Genomic DNA, 25,000 nt, shown 5'->3' with positions numbered 1-25,000 from the left:
CACCCAGACCGAGAGCCGCGCAGCCGCACTCACCCTCATGCCCAGCTCGATGTTCTCGCCGCCGTACACCTCCATGCCTGGGTCCAGCAGGCCGATGTCCCCGAAATACTCTCGGTCCACCACGAAGGAGCAGCCAATCATGGCAGGGGTCCTGGGGCAGAGACAGCGGCATGAGAACGTCGCCAGCGTGGGAGCCAGGGCCGGGCCAGAGCAGGAGCGCGGTGGAGCCCCGCCACCTTCTCTTCCCCGCCTCGCACCTCCACCCTGACTTCTCATCACCACTGAGTCGCTGTGCCCAGGGCTGGGAACAGCTGCTTCTCCAGCTGCAGGGCCTCGTCTTGGAACCCCTCAGAGGCTGGGAAAGCGCTCAGCACAGACCCGTGTCCAAACGCTCACTGCACAACATCAGCTGATGACAACAACCAGCATCAACTCAGGCACTTAGTGTAAGGAATTTAAAAGAAAATCAATTTATCTAACCATCTGTGTGGTTCCTACAACATCATTTCCCAGGCTTGAGTGACTTGCCTACCTCCTGCATTGTTTTGGCCTATCTGTGTATCAGTAGTCAGGGCTGCAACAGGCAGTTGTGAAGGTTGTGCACTGCTCAACTCTACGGAACCTCACTGATATCAGACTCTCTCTGAATGACACACCCTGGAGCTGCGGAGAGCACAACCTGTGCAGTTGTGTGCAACAGACGGCCAACCGTACTATCATTTCTGTCATAATTTCAAAATGTCAGCAGATTTAGCCTTGCTCCCTCTCTGTGAAATCATGAGTTGATGTGCTTGTCATATTTTTTCCAATATGCATTAAACATTTATGAGTGTTGTGCGTCCCCTGGGACGTGGTGGCATGGCACAGCGACGGTGAAAGCAGAGCACAAAGCGGCAGCAGAGAGAACAGTGGGCAGTGGAGCAGCGAGCAATGTTGCGCACTCACTGCCTCCAGGGTTTCTACCGAGCGTCTGCTAGGCGGTGGGATACGAAAGAGAAAAAAGAAAGGAAAAACGTGTCTCTAAGCGAGACATAGGCAGAGTCTACATGTCGTAACAAAACAGGAACTTCTAAGCTTTTAATGAAAGATTTTGCCTCAGACGAGGACAATTCCCTTGTACCTCGAGGGCTCAGTTTCTTCCAAGGCCTTAGAGCTCTGAGAGGAACCGGCAAAGCTTTAGTTGCTCCCAAATGCCGAGGCAGGCAGGCCCAAGGCCCCCGGAGGTATTAACTCTCTCTTCCGTAAAAACAGCAGCAAAAAACTGGTCTCAGTCATAATTTACAAGAAGTAATTCTGCCCTGGTGACTGCAAAGTCAGAAGTAAACACCCATCGGTTGCCCAGGAACAACAGGGACATTAAAAGGTGATTATCTTTTTATCTGTGCGAAGATCCAATTTGTCCTGTCATTAGATTTTGGCCACTAACCTAACAGTAATGAAATTTTAACACCAACTTTGATTTTTAATAGCAACATTTGATGGGGTTAAGTTATAGTTCATCAACACACAACAGGCATTTCTCTCATTTTCGTAACAACGACAATCTCAGGCTGATCTCTGACGAATCGAAGTGCCAAACTCCCCACCGAGCCTATTATGGCTGGTAATGATTTTTTTATTACTGCTCAGGGTTCCCAAATAAACGCAGACTCGCAGGGCGACGGCAGCAGGATCAGCTGACACCGAATTTATTCGCATGAGAAATTCTCCCTGTGATTACAGAAAGCAGCCCGGGCAGAGTGATGCCACGTTCGGGGGGCTCCAGTCATTGCGGGGATGACCCTCACCCCGGCTGTTCAGCTGCGGGGGGCGGGTGACGGGGGGGGCGGCCAAGACCCCCAGGGTCCTGCTCACCCTGCCCCCACCCCCCCTCTGCCTCATCGCTCGGGACCTTTAGTCCAGCCTTCACTTGTTCCAACACTGAGAGTGGACCCAGCCCACTGCCATCGGGGGCGAGAGGGTCAACCAGCGTGGTCCATCTGCACGGAGGAACATGACTCACGCCACGTGGGCGAACCCTGGAACGGGGACGCGCACACCACGGGCTGGGATTTGCTGGGCAGTCACCGCTAATTTGCCCACGAGATCTGACTCAGTCACCCAGGCTGAGACAATGCCCGGGGAGGGAGGCCGACACTCACTCGTATTTGAAAGGCCTGTCTGACCTGGGACTCTGGCCCAGGGGCCACCAGCCTGTCCCGAGGAGCGGGCTGCCAGGGCCACAGAGGGCTGCAGGGTGGACGCTGGACCTGGCCTGGCTCTGGCCGCCGTGGGGCGGGCGCAGGGCAGGGTCTCCCCAGCCCCCGTCTGCCCTGACGCCACCCGCCCCCGCTGGACAGCACTGCAGGGGACATTCCCTAAAGGAAATTTCGAATGGCATCCTCTCCGGCGCCACATCACTTTCCAGCCCGGACTCAGAGGCACGGCCGTGTCCCTCCAGAGAAGGGCAGCGTCCCCACGGCCTGCGGGTGGCCCTGCACCCTCAGACGGCAGCGTCTGGGCGGCCGGGAACCGCCCTGTGCACCGGCCTTGGGGCACACTTGGTCCTCTGAAGCCTGTAAGACAGGAGCTTGGCACCTGTGGCTGTGCTGAAGGATCTACCACCGCGGGGACGTGGCCGGGGAAGACCCTTCCCCGCCCGCGGTGGGGTCCGCTGGCGAGCCTGAGCTGCTCCTCCTGATAAGGCCATGGCTGACTCCCGGAGAAAGTGCTCCCTCACCACCCCGCTGGGGCTCAGTCCGGGGCTCAGCCCTTCTCACGTCGTCCAGAATGGACCCCCAGGTCCACCCCAACACGCCCGACACACCGCTCCTCAGCTCCCTTCTCGGCCCCCCGCGGTGCCTCACAGGCCTGCCCCACCCGATCCACTCCTCTCCTCCACACCCCTACCCGTGACCTGTGGGTGATGCCACCAGCTACAAAGTATCATCCTCCAATATTTTATTCCAATTACGTGTTCCCAAACTGTAGAGGTCACCCCAGGAACCAGCCTGACTTACAGTGGTGGGCACCTGAGCCAAACCCTGTTGAGCACCTGGCACCAGGAGCCCCTCGTCTGCCTGCCACCCCAGAGAAACTCGGGCCTCCAGAAATCAGTGCCGGTTCAGGGCCAGTGTCCACAATCCACGACAAGTTGGTTTCCCTTTACTCATACGAAGACAACCTGACAAATGACCACTGGCCTCTCACGGAAGACGAGAGGGTGATGAACAGGACAATTTCTGGCTGTAAAAGGTCATTACTCAATGGGAATTGCCCTCCAGTTCATTCAAGGGGCTGAGAACAGATGGTCCACTGCAAGGCGAGGTGAGTGATTGGCAATCGCCTGGTACTTGTAACCCTCCAGTGAGGGAAGTGATGCCTGACAGGAACCTCACCTGTTACTCTGAACCTCCAGCATGAGGAAAGTGATGTCTGACAGGATCTCACCTGTTACTCGTATCCTGCACGTGAAGGAAGTGATGTCTGACAGGATCTCGCCTGTGACTCTGATATTCCATGTGAGGGAATTGATGTCTGACAGGATCTCGCCTGTTACCCTGATCCTGCATGTGAGGGAAGTCATGTCTGACAGGATCTCACCTGTTACTCTGATCCTACATGTGAGGGAATTGATGTCTGACAAGAGCTCACCTATTTCCCGGATCCTGCATGTGAGAGAAGTCATGTCTGAGAGGATCATACTTGTTACTCTGAACCTGCATGTGAGGAAAGTGATATCTCACAGGATCTCACCTGTTATCCTGATCCTGCATGTGACGGAAATCATGTCTGACAGGATATCACCTGTGACTCTGATATTCCATGTGAGGAAAGTGATGTCTGACAGGATCTCACCTGTTACTCTGATCCTACATGTGAGGGAAATCATATCTGACAGGATATTCGCCTGTGTCTCTGATACTCCATGTGAGGGAAGTCATGTCTGACAGAATCCCACGTGTCACTCTGATCCTGCATGTGAGGGAAGTCATGTCTGACAGGATCTTACCTGTGACTCTGATCCTGCCTGTGAGGGAAGTGGTGTCTGACAGGATCTCACCTGTTACCCTGATCCTGCATGTGACAGAAGTCATGGGTGCCAGGAGTGTATAAAGTGAGCCAGGCGCAAGAAAACTGACCCTGCAAGTGACAGTCATTGCCAGGGGACAACAGATTGGCGGGAACCACGCCAAGCAGGGGACAACGACTGCTTGGATGACACCTGCTGGCACCGGGTGCCTTGTGGCTCCAGCCTGGGGGGCCTCGCGTTGCCAGGGCCCCCGGGTTTCAGGAGGTGCCAGCACTGTGTGTTTCTGAAATGTTAAAATCTCTCCTTTTGTATGTTTAAGGAACGAATTCAAAATGCAAACAAATGCTTGGCAGGACACCCCGCGGGGGTCAGACTGGAGGACCGTGAGTCTGTGTCCTTAGTGCCACGTGCGTCGTCTCACTGCTCACGGTGGCTGTGGTGTTGCCCGTCCCTCCTGCCGCCCTCTGGTAGGTCCAGCCGGCCCGCCCACCTGCCCACGATCCCCCCGGTGAGATCGCACCTGGGCAGCCCTGGGCCTCTGCTCTGCCGACATTCACCCCCGACCTGCCAGGCTGGCTTTCTGCAGGAGCAGCCACCTCCCGTCCCCAAGACCATGAGGCGGCCACCTCCCCACCCACCCCCACCCTCTGCTCACCGGATGGGCGCCGACTCGTCGCCGTGGTCCAGCCAGTCCTGCGGTGGGATGATGTACATGCACCAGAGGCCCCAGGTGTAGCCGTGGGCCGCGTTGGCGTACTGCTGCACCTCGAACGTGTTGTACTTGATGTTGTCGATGGCCGGCAGCACGATCCGCCGGCGGTCCTCCTGGATCCGCGTGAGGGCGGGCTCGGCCCTGCGGAAGACACACGGGCCGTGAGGACAGGCAGGGCTCCTGGGGCCTCCCCCCTTCCCCGGGAGGGACCAGCTCCCCCAAGGGAGGGAAGTGCAAGGCCCACAGGTTCCGCACGTCTGCCCTGAGCTCACAGCTCAGCCTCTCTTTCAGCCCAACCCCGCCTCCCCCCTCCTTTCTTGCACCTGTGGAAGGGACATTCGCTTGTAAGTATTAAATGAGGATCTATTTTGTGCCACACTCTGCTCTAACAAATTGGAAAAGATTCTTGAATTAAAAAAGAAAAGCAATCCACGCCCCAGGGAGCCTACAACAGGTTGGATGGAAAAGCTACCAGGTGCTGTTGTGCCATGTGGAACCTACACAACAGTGCGCAACGGGCCTGACTGGGCGGGGTGAGAGGACAGACAACGAGTCTCAGTAAACAACAGGACGTGTCAGAAGTGGGGAAGGCATCATGGGGGAGAAAGGCAGTGAGGCAGCGGTCAGGAGCTGCAGCTGCGTGGCTGTCCTGGCGGTGACGGGAGGGTGTGGAGGGAGCCCGGGCACAGGGAGCAGCCACACTGCGACCCTGACGTGCGCTCAGAGCTGTGGCCAGGCGGCCGGAGCGGACAGACCGGGCAGTGGTTGGCGATGAGGCGGAGAGGAGGGTGACCAGCGGGACAGCGGTGTCCGCAGGGACCTCCGTGCAGGAAACCCCAGTGGAAGCAAGTGCGGCCCTCGCCCCTGGGGACTTTGTGCCTCCTGCAAGGATGAGACACCCGCAGAGCACCTGCCGTCCCAGCTGGAACTCGGCGGACCCGCCCACGCCCAAACGCAACAGTGAGGGACAGGCGGGGCCCAGAGCAGATTCGGGTCCAGCTTGGGGAGGGGCGAGGCCCTGACCCTGGCCACGGGCCATGTGGCTGCCCTCAGCCCTCCGTCCCCTCCCTCTGAGCAAGAGCCCTGGTGTCTGCGGGCCTTTCAGCTTTGTGAGGACGATTAATTAATCACTGTCAGCAAAGTGCTTTGGAGATGAAAAGCTCCCTGCAGATGCCACGGCTGCTGACGAGGCAGGGTCTTCTGTGGACGCAGTTCTGGGAGGGGGGTGCTATTTGCAGATGGATAACCAGGTTTTCACTTGTGAAAATTAAAGTGGTACCAGTTTAAAATCGCATTCTGATGTGACAGACTCCCGGCTCTCCCAAATGCCCTCTGTGCCTCAGGGTGCTTACACCACATCAGAGGGACTGAAAGGCCACCAAGTATGGTTGTGCAGTGCACAACCTACACAACTGTCTGGAGCGACCCTGGTGGGGTCAGACGGTGATGTATAGGTAATGACATCGCATGTTGGAAGGTGACAGATGTCACAGGAGGAAGTGGAGTCTCAGTGAGAACCACCTGTGGGCGGGGGAGGCTGCGCTAGAGGCTCCCTCCACAGCCGCGCCTGCCCAGGACACGCCCACGCCCTGCACACCAGCACACGCTGCTATGGGAACCACGGGCTTTGAGAGACCCCAGAGGCCAGATCACCGGGCAGCCCAGCAGGAGGCCCCAGGGCCCCACACAGCGGCCTCGCCCCGGCCCCCGCGCAGTCCCTGCCCTGGGTCCCCACCGCGGAATGTGCACGTCAAGTCTGAGCTTCTGGAACGGGGCGGCGATTCAAATTCTGGGAACGAGGTGGGGACAGAGCAAGCCTCACTCACACGTTCTAAAGGACGTGGCAGAACCAGGCGGCGGGACCCGGTGGCGCTGGGCCCGCGGCTCCCACAGGGCAGGCTGATGCGGATCCCCCAGCCCCGACCGAGGCTCGTGTCCAGCCCGCCCGGCTCTTACCAGCCCGTGTTGAACTCGACGTGGGCGTCGAAGAAGCCGACGACAGGGGCGGTGGCCGCCTTCCAGCCCTGCAGCCGCGCCCGGATCAGGCCCTCGCGCCTGCTGTTGCGCACGATCTTCACGAGGCCCGGGTACCTCTTGTTCACGTACTGGTCCAGGTTGAACTTGAGCTCCACTGCGGGAGGGAGACGCAGGCCTCAGCGTGCGGCAGGCCGGGCGGGGCCAGCGAGACGGGGCTGAAGCACTGGGTGCCCCCCGGGGGCAAAGCCCCAGAAACACAGAAGACCCGCGCGGCTGGACGGAGCAGGGCCCTGCCACGCCGCGCCACGGACCTGGCCTGCAGAGCTGGGCGAGCACGAGCCCCCGAGCCCCTGCTCCTCTGGCCTGTGTGGTCCGTGTGTGGCCGCCCTGCAGCCGACGTCCGCCCAGCCACGGCCACGGCCCGGCCCACACTCACCATTGTCACTGTTGTCGTCCACCAGGATGACCTCCTTGAGCAGCTGGGAGGGCGTGTGGTTGACCACGCTGTGCACGGAGCGCAGGATGACAGACAGGGCCTCGTTGACGAAGATGAAGACCACAGAGACCTGGGGCAGGTCCTGGGAGTAGGTCATCTGTCTGCACCTGCGGGACAGGGTCGGCTGGCGTCAGGGCGGGGCGGCCCCGCAGGACGCCGAGGGGACGGGCCTGGGTCCCACCAGCTGCGGAAGGACAGTGATCCTGTGGACAGAAACCGCCTCACGTGGCACGAGGAAACAGCATGGTCACCTCAGGAGCCACGCGCGCCCCCCACCCCGCGCTGAGCCTGAGCCCCCCGAGTCCTCCCTGTGGCCTGCAGAGGCTCTGGCTTGCGAGGGGTTCAAGTCCCGGTGGCGGCACACCCAGCCCTTCTCCCCGAGTGTTCGGAAGGCTTGGAAGGGGGGAAGGGGCCACGCGGTCCAGGTGGACCTGAGCGCTCCGCCCCTCCCCTCCCCCAGCTCCGGCTGTGCCTGGGGGCCGGGGCAGGTCTTGGTCTCTGGACAGGACACACCAGCCGGGAGGACCCTGCTCCCAGCCAAGTCCTGTCACCTGGAGTCACACCCGGGTGGACAGACACCCAGCAAGGTGGGACACAAATATCGCCGAGGGTTGTTGGGGTGGAAGAGACGTCTGCAGGGAAGCCTGGTGTGGGAACAAAAGTGACAAATGCACTCGGCCGGCCGGAGGGTCGAGGGGTGTGACGCAGAGGGAGGAGGCTTCATCTTGGCGGGAAAAACCCGACAGGAGAGCAGGTGCTCTGCGGGGGGACGCGGGGTGCGCACGGCAGGGAGAGACTTGGCGGGAAGGGGAAGGGGAAAGGGCCACCCAGCAAGGCGGCAGGTGCAGCCTCGGGCCACCAGGCAGCCACGCGTCCTCTCTCCCCCCCTCCTGCTGAAGCCACGTCCTGTACCTGCCCCCTCCCGAGGGTCTGTCCCCACCAGAGCAGGCTCTTTACCCTGCGGGCCGCGCAGACCAAGAACCAGAGCTGTCCTGGCACACAGGAGGCGCTTAATAAACACGCGTGTAATGAGTGAGGGAGGCGCAGACGCGGGGGCCCAGCGGTCACCAGCACGGGCCTCGGAGCCCTTGTGCGCATGTCCGCAGCGCCTGAGCACGCAGCCACCCCCACCATGTCCTCACGTGTCCTCACCGTGTCCTCATGTGTCCTCACGTGTCCTCACCGTGTCCTCACGGTGTCCTCACACGACCTCACTGTGTCCTCACCACGTCCTCACTGCGTCCTCACACATCCTCACCACATCTTCACCATGTCCTCACTGTGTCCTTACCACATCCTCAAATGTCCTCACATGCCCTCACATGTCCTCACACGCCCCCACACGCCCCCACACGCCCTCACACGCCCTCACACGCCCTCACACGCCCTCGCCGCAGCAAAAGCAGACCCCGTCTCTCCCCGCCCGAGGACCCGAGGGAGCCGGCGGACCCTCCCTCCGTGACTGGGGCCCCGGGCCCGGCCGGGCTGCACTCACACCTCCTACCTGCGAGGGCGGATTGTCACACCTGACACTGCTGAGCGGCAGCAGCCGAGACTGGCGCCGCCCCTCCTCCGGGCCCCTCGGCCCTTTCTTACCTACAAGGCACCGTCCCTAACGACCCCGTGTTTGACGTAGACGTCCGCGTCAGGTGACCACTCAGCCCAGGCTGCCGACTGCCCTTTATCCACGGTCGCAGCGGCCACTCAGCCCGCCCACGCGCTGCCTGCTGAACGGAGGCGCCTTCCGCAAGCTCCTGCCGTCCCTGGGCAGCCTCCGAGCATGGAACATTCTAGCGTCATCTCAAGTCACCAAACACAACCTCGCTTCGGTGAGCGAAGCCGCCAGCCCCGCGGTACGGTCCGTCCGGGTGAGATGCAGTCACACCTGACCTCCTCGGGATCGGCGAGGGTGGCGGGTGGCGCTCGGGCTGGGGGGCGAACAGTAACCTGGTAAGTGACGCCCAGCGTCTCCCCAAACGGAGGGAGAGATTCCCGTACTCGCCAGACGCCCGCCCAGCCGGTCGTGAGATCTCGTGGACACGCAGAGGGCTTTGCGGCACAGCCGGCTGGAGACTCCGCCGCCCGGAGTCGGGCTGCTTCGGAGCCGCAGCGACAGGGCGACATTCCTGGGCACTTTCTCCACTTCTCTGTCTCTGCCTCAGGAGCCGAGGTCCGGAAGAAATTCTTCATGTGAAATATGTTTCCTGAGATCAGTCTTGGTTCTTCCAACAAGTCCCATTAAGGGACTAGAAAATTGAACTGCGGCCACATCTATCACAGGATATGGTGCAGAACAGACGTCTTTTGTCTTTTTGATTACGGTCCAGACAACTGTAAAATGCAGACCAGAGAGGCACAGAGCGTGGCTGACGTGAACCTTCTGGTCCCAGACGCAAGGCACGGAAGCCAAGTCGTCGTGGGGCAACGGAGAGCCGGGGCCACACTCAGTGTTCCCCGAAACGTTCCCAGGTGTCCTGCGTGGCGAGCTGGGAGACGCCAAGGCTGCGGGGACCTGGCAGGTCCGAGTCACCTGCGTGTGCCACAAGGGGCTACCTGGTGACAGAGCCCAGGACACCAGCAGCCCCTGGAGAGAGGAGAGGTCGGCACAGCTGCGTCTCCGCGCGATGCTGACTGTGACACCAACTCGAGGGGGGTCAGGGACGCCCGCTCGCTGGGCGTGTCTGTGAGGGTGTTTCTGGAAGAGGTGAGCGTTTCGTCCGTGGACTCGGGTGAGAAGCTCCAACTTCACTCACGGCCGAGCTAGCAAAAGGCGGAGAAGGGCGGATCCCTCTCTTGGCCGGAGCTTGGCGCCCGTCGTCCGCACTCTGACGTCGGAGCTCTCGGTCCCGGGCTCTGGACTCGGGACAGTCCCGGGTGTTTGCGCTGCTACAGCAGAACCCACAGCCTGGGCGATTCACACAAAACAGACGTTCATTCTCTCACAGCTCTGCGGACCTCTGCGCAGCCAGACCCTGCTCCTTCCTAACAAGCCACGAGGGCGCACAGACACGCAACACGCGTGGTGAGTGATCAATCCATGTCCTGGGGGCTCTCCCCTGTCCTCAGAGCTGAACACTGACAACTTATTTAATTACACTTTACCTCTCAGATACGTATTAGTTATAACTCTATGGCAGGACAGGAACTCAATCGGATTTAAACTCTTAAAAAGAAATGTATCGAGGCCGGGCGTGGTGGCTCACGCCTGTAATCCTAGCACTCTGGGAGGCCGAGGTGGGTGGATCGTTTGAGCTCAGGAGTTCGAGACCAGCCTGAGCAAGAGCGAGACCCCATCTCTACTAAAAATAGAAAGAAATTATATGGACAGCTAAAAATATACATAGAAAAAATTAGCCGGGCATGGTGGCGCATGCCTGTAGTCCCAGCTACTCGGGAGGCTGAGACAGGAGGATCGCTTGAGCTCAGGAGTTTGAGGTTGCTGTGAGCTAGGCTGACGCCACGGCACTCACTCTAGCCTGGGCAACAGAGTGAGACTCTGTCTCAAAAAAAAAAAAAAAAAAAAAAAAAAAGAAATGTATCGGATGGTCCGTCTGAGCTTCTGGTGGAGCAGGTGTGTCCGGCACCCTCTCCGTCCTTCAGCCTCTGCCGAGGTGGCACTGAGCACTCTCCTAGTGATGGGTGGCCCAGCCGCTCCCAGCCCTGGGCGGGCACAGCTCTCAGGACCACCGTCCGCCTGAGGTGCCCTAACTGAGCCCCGCCGGGAAGCGGGAGCTGGGGACAAAGGTCTCCTGCACCTCTGTTGACAGCCGATGCTCTCTGGCCACATCCAAGGACCCCTGGCCTCGGCTTGGCCTAATCTGCTTCTTAACCGGGACACCTGTCGAGCCCTCAAGGCCCCTGCGGGCCGGGGGACCAGGCCCCCCAAGGGCACGGGAGTTAGGGCTTCTCCAGGGCCGGCCTGCCGGGTCCCCTGACGTCAGACGGCGAGTGAGTCGCCTCGAGAGCTGCTGTGCCCCGGGGAGGACGCGACTGCTCCAAGCCCCCTGCACTGGGCATGGCGCCCAGCAGGGCCAACTGGGCCCGAGCGCCAAGTCCCCCTGCAGCACGCGGCTGCCCAGGCCCGCACGGCGGGAGCTGCCCTCCCTCCAGGACAGCTGACGGGGAGGCTGGGGTCCCCAGACAGGAAGAATGTGCCGATGTCTGGTGGCTGAAGGGACAAAGGGTGACCTGCTGAGGGAGGTGGGCTCCTCGCAAAGCCCAGGGCGTATTTTACTCAGCCACGGTACGTCGGAAATGTTGCTCCAGTTTTCCTGAGAGCAAAATCTCTCTTTTGAGAAACATTTCCTTATGATCTCCTAAGAACCATTTCTTTAAACAAAGCTGCAGTTGGAGATTTTTATAGCCACGAGAAATTCCGGCTTCGGAGATTCCTTTTATTTGGATCAGTTTGACTATTTAAAAGTCTGGTTAAGATGTTTCTGGTCACATTGAATTGTCTCGTATCACCGTTGTTGTGGGTATTGTCATCACAACAACACACACATACGGCAAAAACCAAACGATACGGGGGTGTACGAGAAGTGGCCCCTCCCAGGCACCTTCCATGCTGCGTCACTTGGGACCGTTTCACGTGGTGTCCACGGAAACCTGCCTGCGGTGACCTGGGGTCAGTCAAAGGGTGACCACACCGGACTGTTTCAGGCTCAGCCTCCGTCGAGGTCCTGCGTCAACAGGTGCCACCTGCTGCCACGGCCGCGCAGAACCCGCAGGTGGACAGGAACTCTCGGGCGCGCCGAGGAGGCTCCTTTCCTCGCAAGCCCTCCCTTGCGCCGTGTGTGTGTGTGTGTGTGTGTGTGTGTGTGTGTTGTACCAGCAACATGATGTGAGCCAGCTTCTCTGAGGCGCAGCCGTGCGTGAAGAGCCTGCTGTGTTTGTCTCCTAAGCCTCGGGGACACCAGTGGCAGTTGACAGAACCCCAGTCACATACGCCCTTTCCCGCACCCTCCCCTCCCCCACTGGGTGCCACAGGGCTCGGAGGTGGCAGCTGGCGCGGGGTGGGGAGGGGAGGGAGGAGAAGCACCCTCGCCCCTCCCCACGGCCTGCGGCCCCCTCAAGCAGCCCCACAGCAGACTGGGGACAAGCTTTGACTTCGGGTGGAACACACGGCGGGGACTGTCACGTGGTGGGGACTCTCACGCGGGCGGGGACTGTCACATGGCGGGGACTGTCACGTGGTGGGGACTCTCACACGGGCGGGGACTGTCACATGGCGGGGACTGTCACATGGCGGGGACTGTCACGTGGTGGGGACTCTCACGCGGGCAGACATGCTGAATACTGGCCTGGGGCTTCGTTAGCTGAGTGCGCAGAGCAGGTGGGCCTGGCCCGGGTCTCACGGGGACGGAGGCAAGAGTGTCCCTCGAGTGGCTCCGACGCACGGGAGTGGGGGCGGGGAGACAGTTCTCGGCTTCCCACAGACCCAGGCCCGTGTCATGGCTGCAGACTGCGTGTGGGACAGGACATGGCAGTGCCAGGGCCACTGCCAGACGCTGGCATCAGCCGTGAGTCTCCACTACGCAGGCAGCTGCAGGGCGCCCACCCTTCCAGGCCTTCCGCTCTTTGCTCTCCGGGGGCTGATGCTCCGTCTCCCTTCGTCTGTTCATGTGCACTTAAAGTATGTTCGTCACACATACTCGCGGCTCACAAGTTGCTGTTTAAATCAGAAACCGTGCGATGTATCATATATGCCTCGGCTTTGCCCCGCCCTACTGTGCATCAAATAATCTACTTACGAGACAATGCCCTTCTCAATTTAAAAAATTGTTCCTATTAAACACTGAGCGGACAGGAAGGGTATTCATCCGACACGTCGGACCTGAGGGCCGAGGAAGCCGTGAACACCTGCCTGACACCCGTTTAGGAAAAGTGCGCGACGGCCCGGCCCGCCCCGCGCCCTCCCGGGAGGAGGTTCTCTCTGGACCGCGGTGACCCGGCGGTGCCTTCTCCACGGCTCTGCCACCAACCCTCGCACCCCGAGTTCCACACTGTGATGCAAACGGTTTTGCATGTGTTTTCCCGGTTCGCGGTCCCCCGCGCCCTGCTCTTCCCACCGGACGCCCAGTCCCTGAGGCGCCACCCGTGTTGCCACATGCGCCGTGGCGGGTTTCCTGCTGTGTCCGTGTGTGAGCGGGGCCGCCGCGTGGTTTCTGGGCTCTGCCGCCACAGGGGCTGCTGCTGTCGGCCGCCCCTCCCCGACTCCCTCCCCCTCGCAGCTCGGCCCACCCCGTTCCGGCTGTGCAGCCCCTCCCTGGGGGGAGACCAGGGACCGCCTGACCCTGGCCCGTGCCGGGCGCACATCCCCCCTGCCCCAATGTCACAGAGGAGCAAAAACAAACCGTTACGCAGCGGCCCTGGAATAACTCAGCTTGGGCAGAAGCAGAGGGCTCCGCTCTGGACTTAAATAGCAGCATGTCTGTCAGACGGGAAATAAACCAAGTTTATGGTGTTGGGAGGGAGTCAGAGTTCAGCGGGAGCCACCGTGATCATGATCGAGGGCCGCCCAGAGGCCCCGCCATGGCGCACGGCCGCAGGGACTGGAACTGCAGCACGGCGGCCCCTCCTGTGCCCACGCAGGGAGGAAGCCCCGCCCGGCCTGTGTGCTGACCCCTGGTCAGGTCACGACGCGGACGACCCACTCAGGGGGCCAAACACGAGAGCTCGGCCGATGGCGCGTAAGCATCGGAAGTGCAGGGCCAGGTTGTTCCCACCCCTGAGAGCACGGCAGGCCGAGACGCCCCGGCCACTCTTCCCTCTCGGCACCGGCCCTTCTCTGCTCCTGCCGTGGGACAGGACAGGTGACAGGGGCCCCTTCGCCTTCCCAGGACGGCTGCCACCTGCCCCACCTGCTTGGCAAGGTGACCTGTGCACGGCCCAGCTGCCGCTCAGGCTTCCCATCGCCACGGAGAACAGTCGGTCGTTAGGATTCCTCCAGCCGGCTGCTCCCCCTCCCGCCCTTCCGCTCCCAATTCCCTTTTGCTCACCCCACTGAGCCACGCTGGCTCCTGGCCGGGCAGCACGTGCTGCAGGCCTGTTCCTGCCTCGCTGGCCCCACGGCTGGGGCCACACCCTCCCCTCACCTGCCCCGGGGCCTCTGTACACCCACACCTGGGGCCACACCCTCCCCTCACCTGCCCCGGGGCCTCTGTACACCCACAGCTGGGGCCACACCCTCCCCTCACCTGCCCCGGGGCCTCTGTACACCCACACCTGGGGCCACACCCTCCCCTCACCTGCCCCGGGGCCTCTGTACACCCACACCTGGGGCCACACCCTCCCCTCACCTGCCCCGGGGCCTCTGTACACCCACACCTGGGGCCACACCCTCCCCTAACCTGCCCCGGGGCCTCTGTACACCCACACCTGGGGCCACACCCTCTCCTCACCTGCCCCGGGGCCTCTGTACACCCACAGCTGGGGCCACACCCTCCTCTCACCTGCCCCGGGGCCTCTGTACACCCACACCTGGGGCCACACCCTCCCCTCACCTGCCCCGGGGCCTTTGCAAGCAGGGGAAGCTCTGGCCCTGCTGCAGAGACCCCACCACGTCTCCCTCTGCCCCGTCTGAGCCCTGCCCTGCCGCGCCCACCAGCATCACACATGGTCAAACGCGCATCTGGCCGTGGGGTCACGGATGCGGCAGCACCGTGGGGTGCATTTCTAGGGGCTTCTCCTCAAGTCCGGCCTCTGCTGGCCTCTCTGTGGACACACGGTGGCCCCACTGGGTGCCCGGTGGCGGCTGGGTGAAGGCAGGCGGGGCGGAGGGTGCGGAGGCTGAGTCAGGCCGCTGTGCGCAGGGCGGGGACGTGTCACGGAGGCTTTGGCTCGGCCAGAGGCAGGAGAACCTTGGCCCCAGAGGCCTCTCCTCGAGGATTTATATGACCACAGAGGAGCAGAGACGCTCACGAGGCTCCTGATGCCACCTCCGAGGTCCTGGTCGGCAGCGACACTGGTGGGGACTCACAGACGCCCCTTGTGCCCCCGAGAGAGACGTACATGCAGTGGCAGCCCAGGGCGAACACAGGACACACGTCCCCCGCGAGCCGCGACCTGGCCTCCACACAGACTCGGGAAGTCGCCCGTGACGGATGATTCTGGGAAAAGCTCCCGGGGAGGGTCTGGGAAGACGGGTCACCGGGGACCACTGCTGCTGCCAGCAAGCTTCGCCCTGTCCTCACAGCAGCAGCCACACGCTCCCGCCTCTCGGGGACGTCGAGGTGAGCAGAGTCCTCGTGGGGGGCCACGGCCCGGAGACCCCAGGGAAAACCAGCCTGGGAGAGGCCACCTGGGAATACCAGAGGGCTGGGAAGTGCCGGAGCCCCAGTGTCGGCCCTGCCTGTCCAGGACTGAGTCCGTCAGTCTATCCAGGTGGCTGGGGGCAAAGGCTCCCCGGCACACGCATGCGCACGTGTGCACACACGCACACACATCCACACACACGTGCAGGCACATGCACACACAATGTCACGTGCTGGGCACCGTGTCCCTCAGTGGCTTTGCTGATCCCCTCCCCTGCCCTTAGCCGAGGCGCCCCGTGCGGCCCCGCAGGGCTCCCGGACCCGGGCCATGGAGACTGCAGGCGTTTTTACATCCAGTCCAGCTCTTCCTGCCGGCCCGTGTTGAGCAGACTCTGCCCCACAAATCCCAGCAAATCCGTATCCGCCAGGGAAGCCAGAGGGCGGGAAGCCGGCCTTTGCCTGCTTGGCTTCTGTCAGCCTCCGGGCTTTACAGGTCTGGCCTGGAGGGGCCGGCAGAGCCGAGTCGAAGGCAGAGACAGCCCCGTGGTGCTGTTCCCCTTCAGCGGCCACCCCAGAGCCAGGACGGCAGGCGACCCATGGGGTCCCCACCCCACGGACACACCTCCTTCCCCAGCCAGACGCCGGGCCGGGACGGAGCCCCCAGGGGAGGAAGGGTGAATCTGGCTGTGCGGACGTGGCTTTGCCGGCTGCAGCTCCCACACCGTGATAGAGACCAGGCACCATTCCCCGAGGAGCAGGTGGCGTGTCTTCACGTGGCACGTCCTCGCGTGGCGCGTCCTCACGTGGCGCGTCTTCACAAGGACACCCTGGATTTTCTGTCTTATTGCCTGAGACACCTGCCTTCACGAAGACGACCCCAAACATAGGGGCTTTAGGGGGAGAAGCTTCACTGGGAGCCCGAATCGGGCACGAGGTGCCTGTTCTCGGATCCGCAAATTCACCCCCTCTAATCTGCACTTACCACAGTCGACAGCCACGCTGCTCACACTTAAACAATTAACACGCACAAAGACTTTGCAAACATGTAGGGGGGGGCGGGGGACGTTGCTGCGCTGGATTATAGGACGGCTTCTCGGATAAGGTCGCTCGTTTTTATGATCCTGTTTAATTTGGATTTGCCGGGCTTCCTTTCATTACCCACAGGCCGGTCTTAATAATCAAGATCTATGTTATATGCTTTGTGGCATAATTGAAGCCGCCGCTTAATTAGAGCAGCTATCTACCTCTCGACAGAGGAAATCAATGACATAATGGGGGACAGTGGGAGGATTTTGGTTTGAGACTGGATGGACTTGCCTGTCGGTGCTGGAATGCGCACACACACACACGTGCACACACATGCACACATACATGCACACACATACACATGCAAACACAAGTGCACAGCCATGCACACGCACACACGCACACATGTGTACACAGATGCACACACACATACATGTATACAAGCACACATATACACATGCAAACACAAGTGCACAGCCACACACACATGCACAGCCGCACACGTGCACACATGCACACATGTGCACACACGCACATACATGTATACATGCACACACATACACATGCAAACACACATGCACAGCCACACACACATGCACAGCCACACACATGCACACACACGCACGCACACATGCACACACACTCCTACATCTGTGTGTGTTTCTGGTGACCGGCCTGTCAGCCCCTGCAGTGAGGCAGAGTCCGACGGGATGATCGGCCCCTGGCGGGCAAAGCTGTTTACGGAATCAAAGTCTGACAGTGTCGAGTGGGCACAGACTGGCCGTGCCTCGACCTATTCACTTATCTAACCAACCACGACACGTGCCGAGGACCTACTACGCGCCAGGCGCAGCTCTGTTGCTCTGTGCAGGATGGCACGTGCCGCAAACACCCGTTAACGTCACAAACCCGAATGTCAGCATTTTGCCGAGTCCAGCCCCAGCCTCCTCGAGGGTGCTCCCAAGCAGCTCAGACCACCACCGTGTTTCCTCTCCCGACGCCTGGGACTCAGGGACCTGGGGAGGTCAGACTGGGCAGGAGTGGCTGGCGCTGGCGGAACACCCCTCTCAGGGCCACCAGGGCGGTCCGTGTGGGCTCCCACCCAGCACGCAGTTGCCCTGCTCCAGCGCCACACGGTCCTTCCCGCCCCAGCCCTGGGCCACCCAGCATCACTGTGCCTTCCTCTCTCGGGTGCCCAGACACAGAGGCCGCCCAATCCTGGGGTGGGGGACACAAGATTCCAGAAGGGATGCAACAGCAGGCAGGTGGGACCAGAGTCTGGCGCCTGAGCCACAGCCGGACCCAGCCGGGGAGCCACTGCCCTCGAGGGGCCCCTTCGCCTGGCCCAGCTCCGGCCTTCACCTCTCACGGCCCCTCCCCTTGTCAGCCTCCCGACTGCAGAAACCCGGCTCAGGCCGGTGCAAAAGCACCTTGTTCTGCAAAACCGCCGGGTCCGAGGGAAGCTGCAGGGCTTGCTGGGCGCAGGGACTCAGATGTGTGGTCTGGGGCGTCTCTCTGTCACCCTCCCACACCAGGCCTGTTTTACACAGGCTTCCTCCATGTCCTGGTCTGCAGGCGGGAGCTCTGACCCCCAGGGCGACGGTGCCAGGGATTAGCTCCCGCCTCCCATCCTGTGCCGATACAACCCGGACGCAGGCCCGCGGCTCACCTGCGGCACCTGGCCTGGACGCGCAGCCTTGGGAACTGGGACACGTCTATTGATTATACGCCACCTGGTCCGTGGTGTCTCGTTACAGTGGCTCTGAGAACACCCAGCCCCTGCCCTCCTCCCCTCACCAGACACCCCCTCTGGGTTTTCTTAGCCCCCTCCCCATTCCAGGCCTGCCCCCAGCTCCGGGACACCAGGTAACACCACAGGACAAGCTCCCTGGGGGCCTCAGGTGAGAATTAAAGCTTTCTGGCACTGCTGGCGTGAGGGTGCTGGTCAGGGGGGCTCCCTCCTGCGCTCACCCCCGTCTGCTCTTCCGTCAGGGGGTGGAGACGCGACTGCTCCCAGTAGCTCCAAACGGGTTTCCACGGCACCCACAGCTCAGGCTCGGGCGGGAAGGGACAGGGAGACCCGCCTGTGGAGCCTGGAGCCCCCGAGCGAGGTCAGGGGGTTGCAAAGCCAGGTGGGGTCACTTCCTTCTATCCCCGAAGGTGCTGACATTGCCTTGACTCATGTCAGCAGACATCACTGCTCTCTGGCAGTGGTGCCAGGGACGCCAGGGCAGCCTCAGCCCCTCCCCCAGCCCACCCTCCATGGCCGCGATTGGAACCGACAGCATCTAGACTGTCACACAGGATGGCAGCGAGGTTCATATGCAGGATGTTGGGGACAATGAGGGGCTCCGCGGCGGTTTCCCAGCGACTGTGGCTTCTGTAGGGCCTGCTCCCCAGCCCCCTCGGCCCCCACTATGCTGACCTCAACTTTATTTCCCATGGCGAGCGTGTGACCAAGGCTCAACCAATCGGTGAACTCTGCTCCTAGGCTGCTGGCTGTGATTGGCTCCCAGATGGGCACATGACCCAACATGGGCCAATGAAAGCCGTGCCCGAGACTTTTGCTTGAATTGTTGCTGGGAGAGGCTGTTTCTCATCTCTGCCAAGTCTGAATCTGTCAGCTGGGACAGCTGGGACAGTATGCACCACCTGCAGCCTGAGGATGGGGCTGGGCTGGTCTTGTGCCCACTGTCCCCTCCCCAGGCCCGTGTGGGCTGCTGGGCCAGGCTCCCCTGCTCCCTGGCTGGGGCTCTATCCAGGGAGACAGCAGCAGAGGCTGACAGGTGGGAGGAGTGAGGGCTCCCCGTCCCCTCCCTACCTGCCCACAGTGTCAGCAGTGGTTTCTTCTCTCCAAATTTCTGTCCCTGCCATGTGTTCCCATCTCCAAAAGCGCCAGCTCTTGCTGGGCCCCCATAGTATTACTTCTGCCCTTTGTCCCCTCAGCCTTGGATAGAAGAGCCTCCCACTGCTCTACTTCCTGGGTGCCTCGACACCCCCATGGGTGTCCTGGGCTCTGCCCATCCCCACTTGGGAATCCCGCCAATTCCTGCCAGGACCTTGACCAACACAGGGGCCAACCCGAAAGCAGGATGATGCTGTCGGCCATTGTCCCCTAGATGTGAACCCTCCGGGGGCCCTCGGCATGCCCAGAAGTTCCTGGGAGGCCCCTGTGGGAGGCCGGGGCTGCAGACTCACTTTTTGGGCCTGTAGTCGGGGATGGTCCTGTCCAGGGAGATGCGGTTGCTGAGCTGCGCGTTGTACCCGTACTCCTCAAACGTGCCTTCCGCCTCGTGGCTGTCGTCCCGCAGGGTGGTGGCCAAGCCGCCCTGGCCCAGGCCCCGTGGCCCCTCCACCAGACCCATGGGCTTGGCGAGGCCTGCAGGGAGAGCAGGAGAGAGGGGGTCAGGCAGCCCCAGGACAGACCCGCGCCCCACCGGAGACGCCCTCCCTGCCTCTCCCCAACAGGCTGGGGGACCCTGGAGGAGGCAGGGGAAGAGCTGGGGGGCTGGGGGCAGGAGCGGGGGCAGTGAGCAGGTGGAGCGCAGGGTCTGGGGCAGCCACACTGCTCCGTGTGAGGCTCCAGTGGTGGATACATTGTACATCTGTCCAACCCACAGAACTTACTGCACCAGAGGAACCCAGAGCCAAGGGATCTTAACTAACAACAATGTATCTAGCAATGTATTAATATTGACCCAGTGCAGACCCAGGACTTTAGCTAACAACAATGTATCAATATCTAGCAGTATCGGCCCATCGATTGTGGCAGACACGCTAGGTGGGTGTAAGGTGCTCACGCCAGGGGATGCCGTGCATGGGAACTCTGCTCAATTTTTCTATAAATCTGAAAAGGCTCTAAAAAGTAGTATCTTGTTAATGTTCAAAAATATTAACTTAGGCCAGACGTGGTGGGGGTGGATCGCTTGAGCTCAGGACCTCGAGACCAGCCTGAGCAGAAGTGAGACCCGTCTCTACTAAAAATAAAAAAAATTAGCCGGGCATGGTGGTGCACACCTGTAGTGCCAGCTACTCGGGAGGCCGAGGTGGGAGGATGGCTTGAGTCCAGGAGTTGGAGGTTGCAGTGAGCTATGACGACGCCACTGTACTGGGCGACAGAGTGAGACTCAAAAAATTAACTTAAAAATTGCAAAGAATTTAAAAAGATTAACTTAAAAAAATGGAAAGCAGTTGCCCATATCCTCACCACCCTCAGTGCCGTCTTTATACTTTAACTCAGACGCAGCACACGCCACGGAACGCGACTCTGGACGAGGAGGGCTGAACGACTGACGCGCGCAACAGCTTAGATGAGGCTGGAAAAGGTTACGTCGCAGGAAAGAACAGACACAGAAGAAAACGTCCTGCCCGGCCACTCACGTAAAGGTCAAGAACAGGCAGAACTGCCCACGGTGGGAAGGGGGCTCCCCTCGTGGGTGGTGAGGTGTTGACGGGAAAGGCGCCCACGGAACTTCCGTGGCGACACGGGGCCGGCGTCTGGGTTGGGGTGTGCAGTGTGGGTGCCCGAGAAGCCAGGCCGAGGAAGGTTCTAGTTGGTTGGTTTGCCAGGAGAGTGCCCAGGGCTCAGAGACGTTTCCAGAGGGAACTGGGGGCCAGAGCAGGGTCCCCTGTGCAAGGACAGCACCTGTCACTCTCTGACTGGAAGACTCCGGGGCGTCCTGGCTTTGGGGTGGGCACCAGGGGCACGGACCCCTGCCCCCGAGCTGTGTTTCGCCAGCTTGCACAGAGAGGTCTCTGGGCCTCACTCAGGCCAAGGCAGGTGCAAACTTGGAAAATATGTAACACTGATGTCACGCAACACCGACGTCACGCAACACCGACGTCACGCAACACCGACGTCACGCAACACCGACGTCACGCAACACCGACGTCACTCAACACTGACGTCACGCAACACTGATGTCACGCAACACGTGGGGAGAGGCGCTTCTCGTGGACACCCCCTCCTGGGGCCTGGCAGGATCCGGTAGGATTTCTGCTCTGTGTGGGGGGGGATGAAGCTCTGGGAAGACCCCCCAGCACCCCTCACCCCCCACACGGCCAGTGGAATTTCCACTCAGCACAGCCAAAGCCTCGAGGCTCCTGGGGACTCGAGTTTTCTGGAATGTTCCATTTTATTTTATTTTATAATTTAATTTTTTACATTCCACTGTCAATACTCATGGAATATTCCATTTTAAATGGCCAAACAAAGCATTGGTATTTACACAGAATTGAATGATACACATTGGGCGTAGGATTGGAAAATTACATGACACCAATCACTTCCACTTTTATTTTTACGTTAATATTGCAAACTAAAGATATAATCATGCTACTTTTAAATGTCTATGCTGCATATTGCACTTGTGTTTTCACTCTGCAAAGTCTGGCAGGAGATGCCCCCAGAGGAGGGCAGGGTGGTCTGGGGGGGTCTCAGGCCTCGGAGAGCGATTCTGCCCCAGCCAGAGGTGGGGGGCTGCCCAGTGTGGGGGCGGCACCCGGCGTTGGGACCTCGCTCTGTCACTTGTAAGAGTGAAACATGCACACGTTGACGGAGTCAAACAATCTGGAAAACTAGGAAGTGAGGCGCTAACGTCTGTGCTCTCCCTCCGCAAGCCCCGCTCTCCGAAGGGCGTTATTTCCTCCTGGTTTCTAGTCTTTTCTTTCTGTCCACTGCACACGTGAGTAAGAAGCTTACAGATCTAGTTCCGCGTGGTCAGCCTGGGACAATCTCCCGTGACTTCCGGGCGTGAACAGCGAGCAGTTGAGCCGGTTCTCCGCACCCCTCCGTCCCCTGCCCGCTCCTCCTGCACCGGATTTTTCTGCGCTGTGGTTACATTTGGTTGTTCCGGTGGTTACCGTGTGGCCTGCAGGGGGTACCTAAGGCTCCTCAGCTGGCGTCTGCGGCCCCTGCGGCCTCCCTCCCCTCACGGCCCCTCACGGCCACACCCTCCCAGGTCACTCCTGGCGTCCACACTTCCCGGTAACTGAAACTGCGCTGCCCACGGGGTGCGTCCGTGGGTTGATTCGACCCTGAGAAACGAATCGACACGGCCACGTTGTGATCGCGTCACTACCCTTCGCCGTGGAGCCTGCCCTGAGCCGCCAAGGGACCCCCACTCACCGACCCCACGCCACTTAGTGAGGGATTTCCTGACACTCCACTGGTGTCTCAGAATTCTGCGTATTTTGTTTTGCTTTACGTTTGGGTCTTGGCTTTCTGTGCCGCTTGTTAGAGGAGACACACAGGATGACAGTAACAGTTACTAATAACAGTATTCACAGAGCTTGCACCCTTTAGACACGTTGACTGGTCATCCCACAATGCCTCTTCCAGCCAGGCACCACAATTCACTCTGTTTTGCAGATGAGGAAACTGAGGCACGGAGAAGCCGAGCCATGTGCTCCCGGTCGCATGGTTCGTGGCTCTGTGCCCAGGCCCAGTGTGGTGCCCAGCAGACGCTCCCAACAGGTGTGAGTGTGGACCAGGGTCCGGTCCTCTCGGAGAGGCCAGGAAGTGCGGGGCCAGTCCTCGGCGCCCGCGTCCCCCTGTCACCGTCTCACGGGCACAGGTATTCGCCCAGTTGCCGTCCTTGGGTTCCCTCTCACTCCGAGCCTGGGCTGTCGTTCTGTGACTTCCACGTCCCCTCGAGTCTCGGACTTCCTTTTCATTCCACGGAGACACACTCTCAAAGAACGTCTCAGAAGGGTTGAATGGAGAGGAAACCGGCAGAGCCCCAGAACGTCTGGAAACACCTCTGCCACCTCACGGCTGACTGGTAATTTGCCGGGTGGGGAAGTCCAGGCCCGGCGTCCTTCCCCCACCCAGCGCCGGCCCCTCTGCCTTCTGTGGGCTGCTTTTTCTTTCCTCCGTTCTCTCTCTAGAGCCTTCGGGACTTTTCTCCTCCTTGGCGTCCGAGATTTGGTCAGGGCGTATCGCGGAGGGACCCACCCGCGCTCGGCAATCTGAGTGCTGAGCCTTGGCCTGGCTCTGGGAAATTTGTCCCGTTAATTACGTGACAATGTCCCACCTGCCGGCCTTGTCTTCCCTCTGCCACCTCCGTCGAGGGAGGCTTCCCTCCTGCTCCACCTCGTCTCCCTTTTCCAGTCCCCACTTCCACTCTCTCGACTTCCGTATCGTCAGCTTGGCCTTTGGTCACACGTGTTGCCAGTGAGCCTGTCCCCTGAGCTGTTCTGTGGCCGTGCTCTAATCGGAAGGATGCTGCCTGTCCTCTGCTGGCCCCGCCCACACTGACGGGAGCTGGTGTTGCTGTGTGGTCGGGGCCTGGCCCAGCCGTGGCACTCGGTCACCAAGGAGCACACATGTCTCAGTGCTTGGAAATGCGCCGACTCCTGTCATTCCAGGCAGCTCTGTGGAGCCTCCGAAACGCTGAATTAGCCGATGCCAAGCCCTTCGTCCTGGGGAAATACAGGGCCGGCTCCACCGTGCTTTCTGGTCACACATTGTCACACATTGTCACCAACCCACCAGTGCATAACTTTAAGTGTATTTCTGCTGAAAGGCACCTTATTTAACAGACATTGATGGTTCGTCCACACTGATCTCAGAGCCGATGGCGTCGTAACTCACACACAGGGCAAAGCTTCTCGAACACTCGTTTGTTCTCCGTAAGTCACATCACAGCCTCCCGCGCGTAAGACACCGGACAGCACTTCAGCTCTGCTCCAGGGGACATTTTCAACGGCAGCATCACCAACTAAAAGCACAAAAATGCAGGAAATCTGGGACTCCACAGACAGTGGAAAGGACGCTTGTGTACGGTCTGAGAGGAGGCAGCGGAGCGTGGCCTGGTGCAGCCAAACTTTTCGCTGCTCTGAGCATGTCCGTGAATGATCGCCAAAGAGCCACGAATATCGATTCGGGGTGACAGATAAATTTCAGTCAGTAGGAAAATCTGAAAATCCAGGATCCATGAATAACGTGAATCGACTGTCCTTTGATGTTTTAGCAACTGCTATGGACACAGTGGTCAGGCGGTGGGGCGTGGGCCCTCCGGGGACGTGGTCTTCCTGCACCAAAGCTGTGCCCAGAGCAAGTGAGGATCGTGGATGAAGGTCTGGGCCCAGCAAGACAGGGCAGCCAGCGACCCCCGGGGCCCCTGGGGCCTGTCCAGGGCCTGGAGGTGGAAGCTCCTCCGGTGACAGCAGCCCTGAGTCCAGGGGTGCAACTTGGCTGTGTCCTCGGGGGACCATGTTAAACACAGACCATCCCACAGGTCCTCAGGGGGTGGAGAGCTGGCATCTCTCATGGGCTCCCAGGTGACACAGATGCTGCTGGTCTGGGGGCCCCACGTGGGGACGCTGGCCTTGGAGCCGGGTCTCATGGCCCCGGGCTCCCTCGGGCGCGAGACCTGCTCTGCTATTCAGAGCCCGCATCTGTGCAGGTGCAGACCCGCCTGCAGCCCGGGGGCAGTGGGGGGCTGCGGGGCTGGGGGCTCTGGGTTGGGGGCTCCAGCCGGGAGGGGCGACGGCAGCGGGAGGGGAGCAGCGTGAGAGGC

General features: G+C 60.6%; 1 protein-coding gene across 1 annotated transcript in view; it reads right to left on the bottom strand.

The window, feature by feature from the left end:
• The window catches only part of GALNT9 (polypeptide N-acetylgalactosaminyltransferase 9), a 53,667-nt gene that overhangs the window by 14,357 nt on the left and 14,310 nt on the right, over nucleotides 1-25,000 (bottom strand). Inside the window, exons 2-6 of the mRNA XM_069497334.1 lie at nucleotides 19,677-19,857; nucleotides 7,138-7,304; nucleotides 6,681-6,855; nucleotides 4,668-4,865; nucleotides 34-151 (exon numbers count right to left, since the gene is read on the bottom strand). Coding sequence (XP_069353435.1) covers nucleotides 34-151; nucleotides 4,668-4,865; nucleotides 6,681-6,855; nucleotides 7,138-7,304; nucleotides 19,677-19,857 — 839 coding nt within the window. The remainder of the gene's footprint in view (nucleotides 1-33; nucleotides 152-4,667; nucleotides 4,866-6,680; nucleotides 6,856-7,137; nucleotides 7,305-19,676; nucleotides 19,858-25,000) is intronic.

The sequence above is a fragment of the Eulemur rufifrons genome, chromosome 21 (assembly GCF_041146395.1).
Source record: "Eulemur rufifrons isolate Redbay chromosome 21, OSU_ERuf_1, whole genome shotgun sequence".
In the NCBI taxonomy this organism is placed as follows: domain Eukaryota; kingdom Metazoa; phylum Chordata; class Mammalia; order Primates; family Lemuridae; genus Eulemur; species Eulemur rufifrons.
The sequence above is the reverse complement of the archived record's forward strand: the minus strand, read 5'-3'. Positions and strand labels throughout refer to the sequence as shown.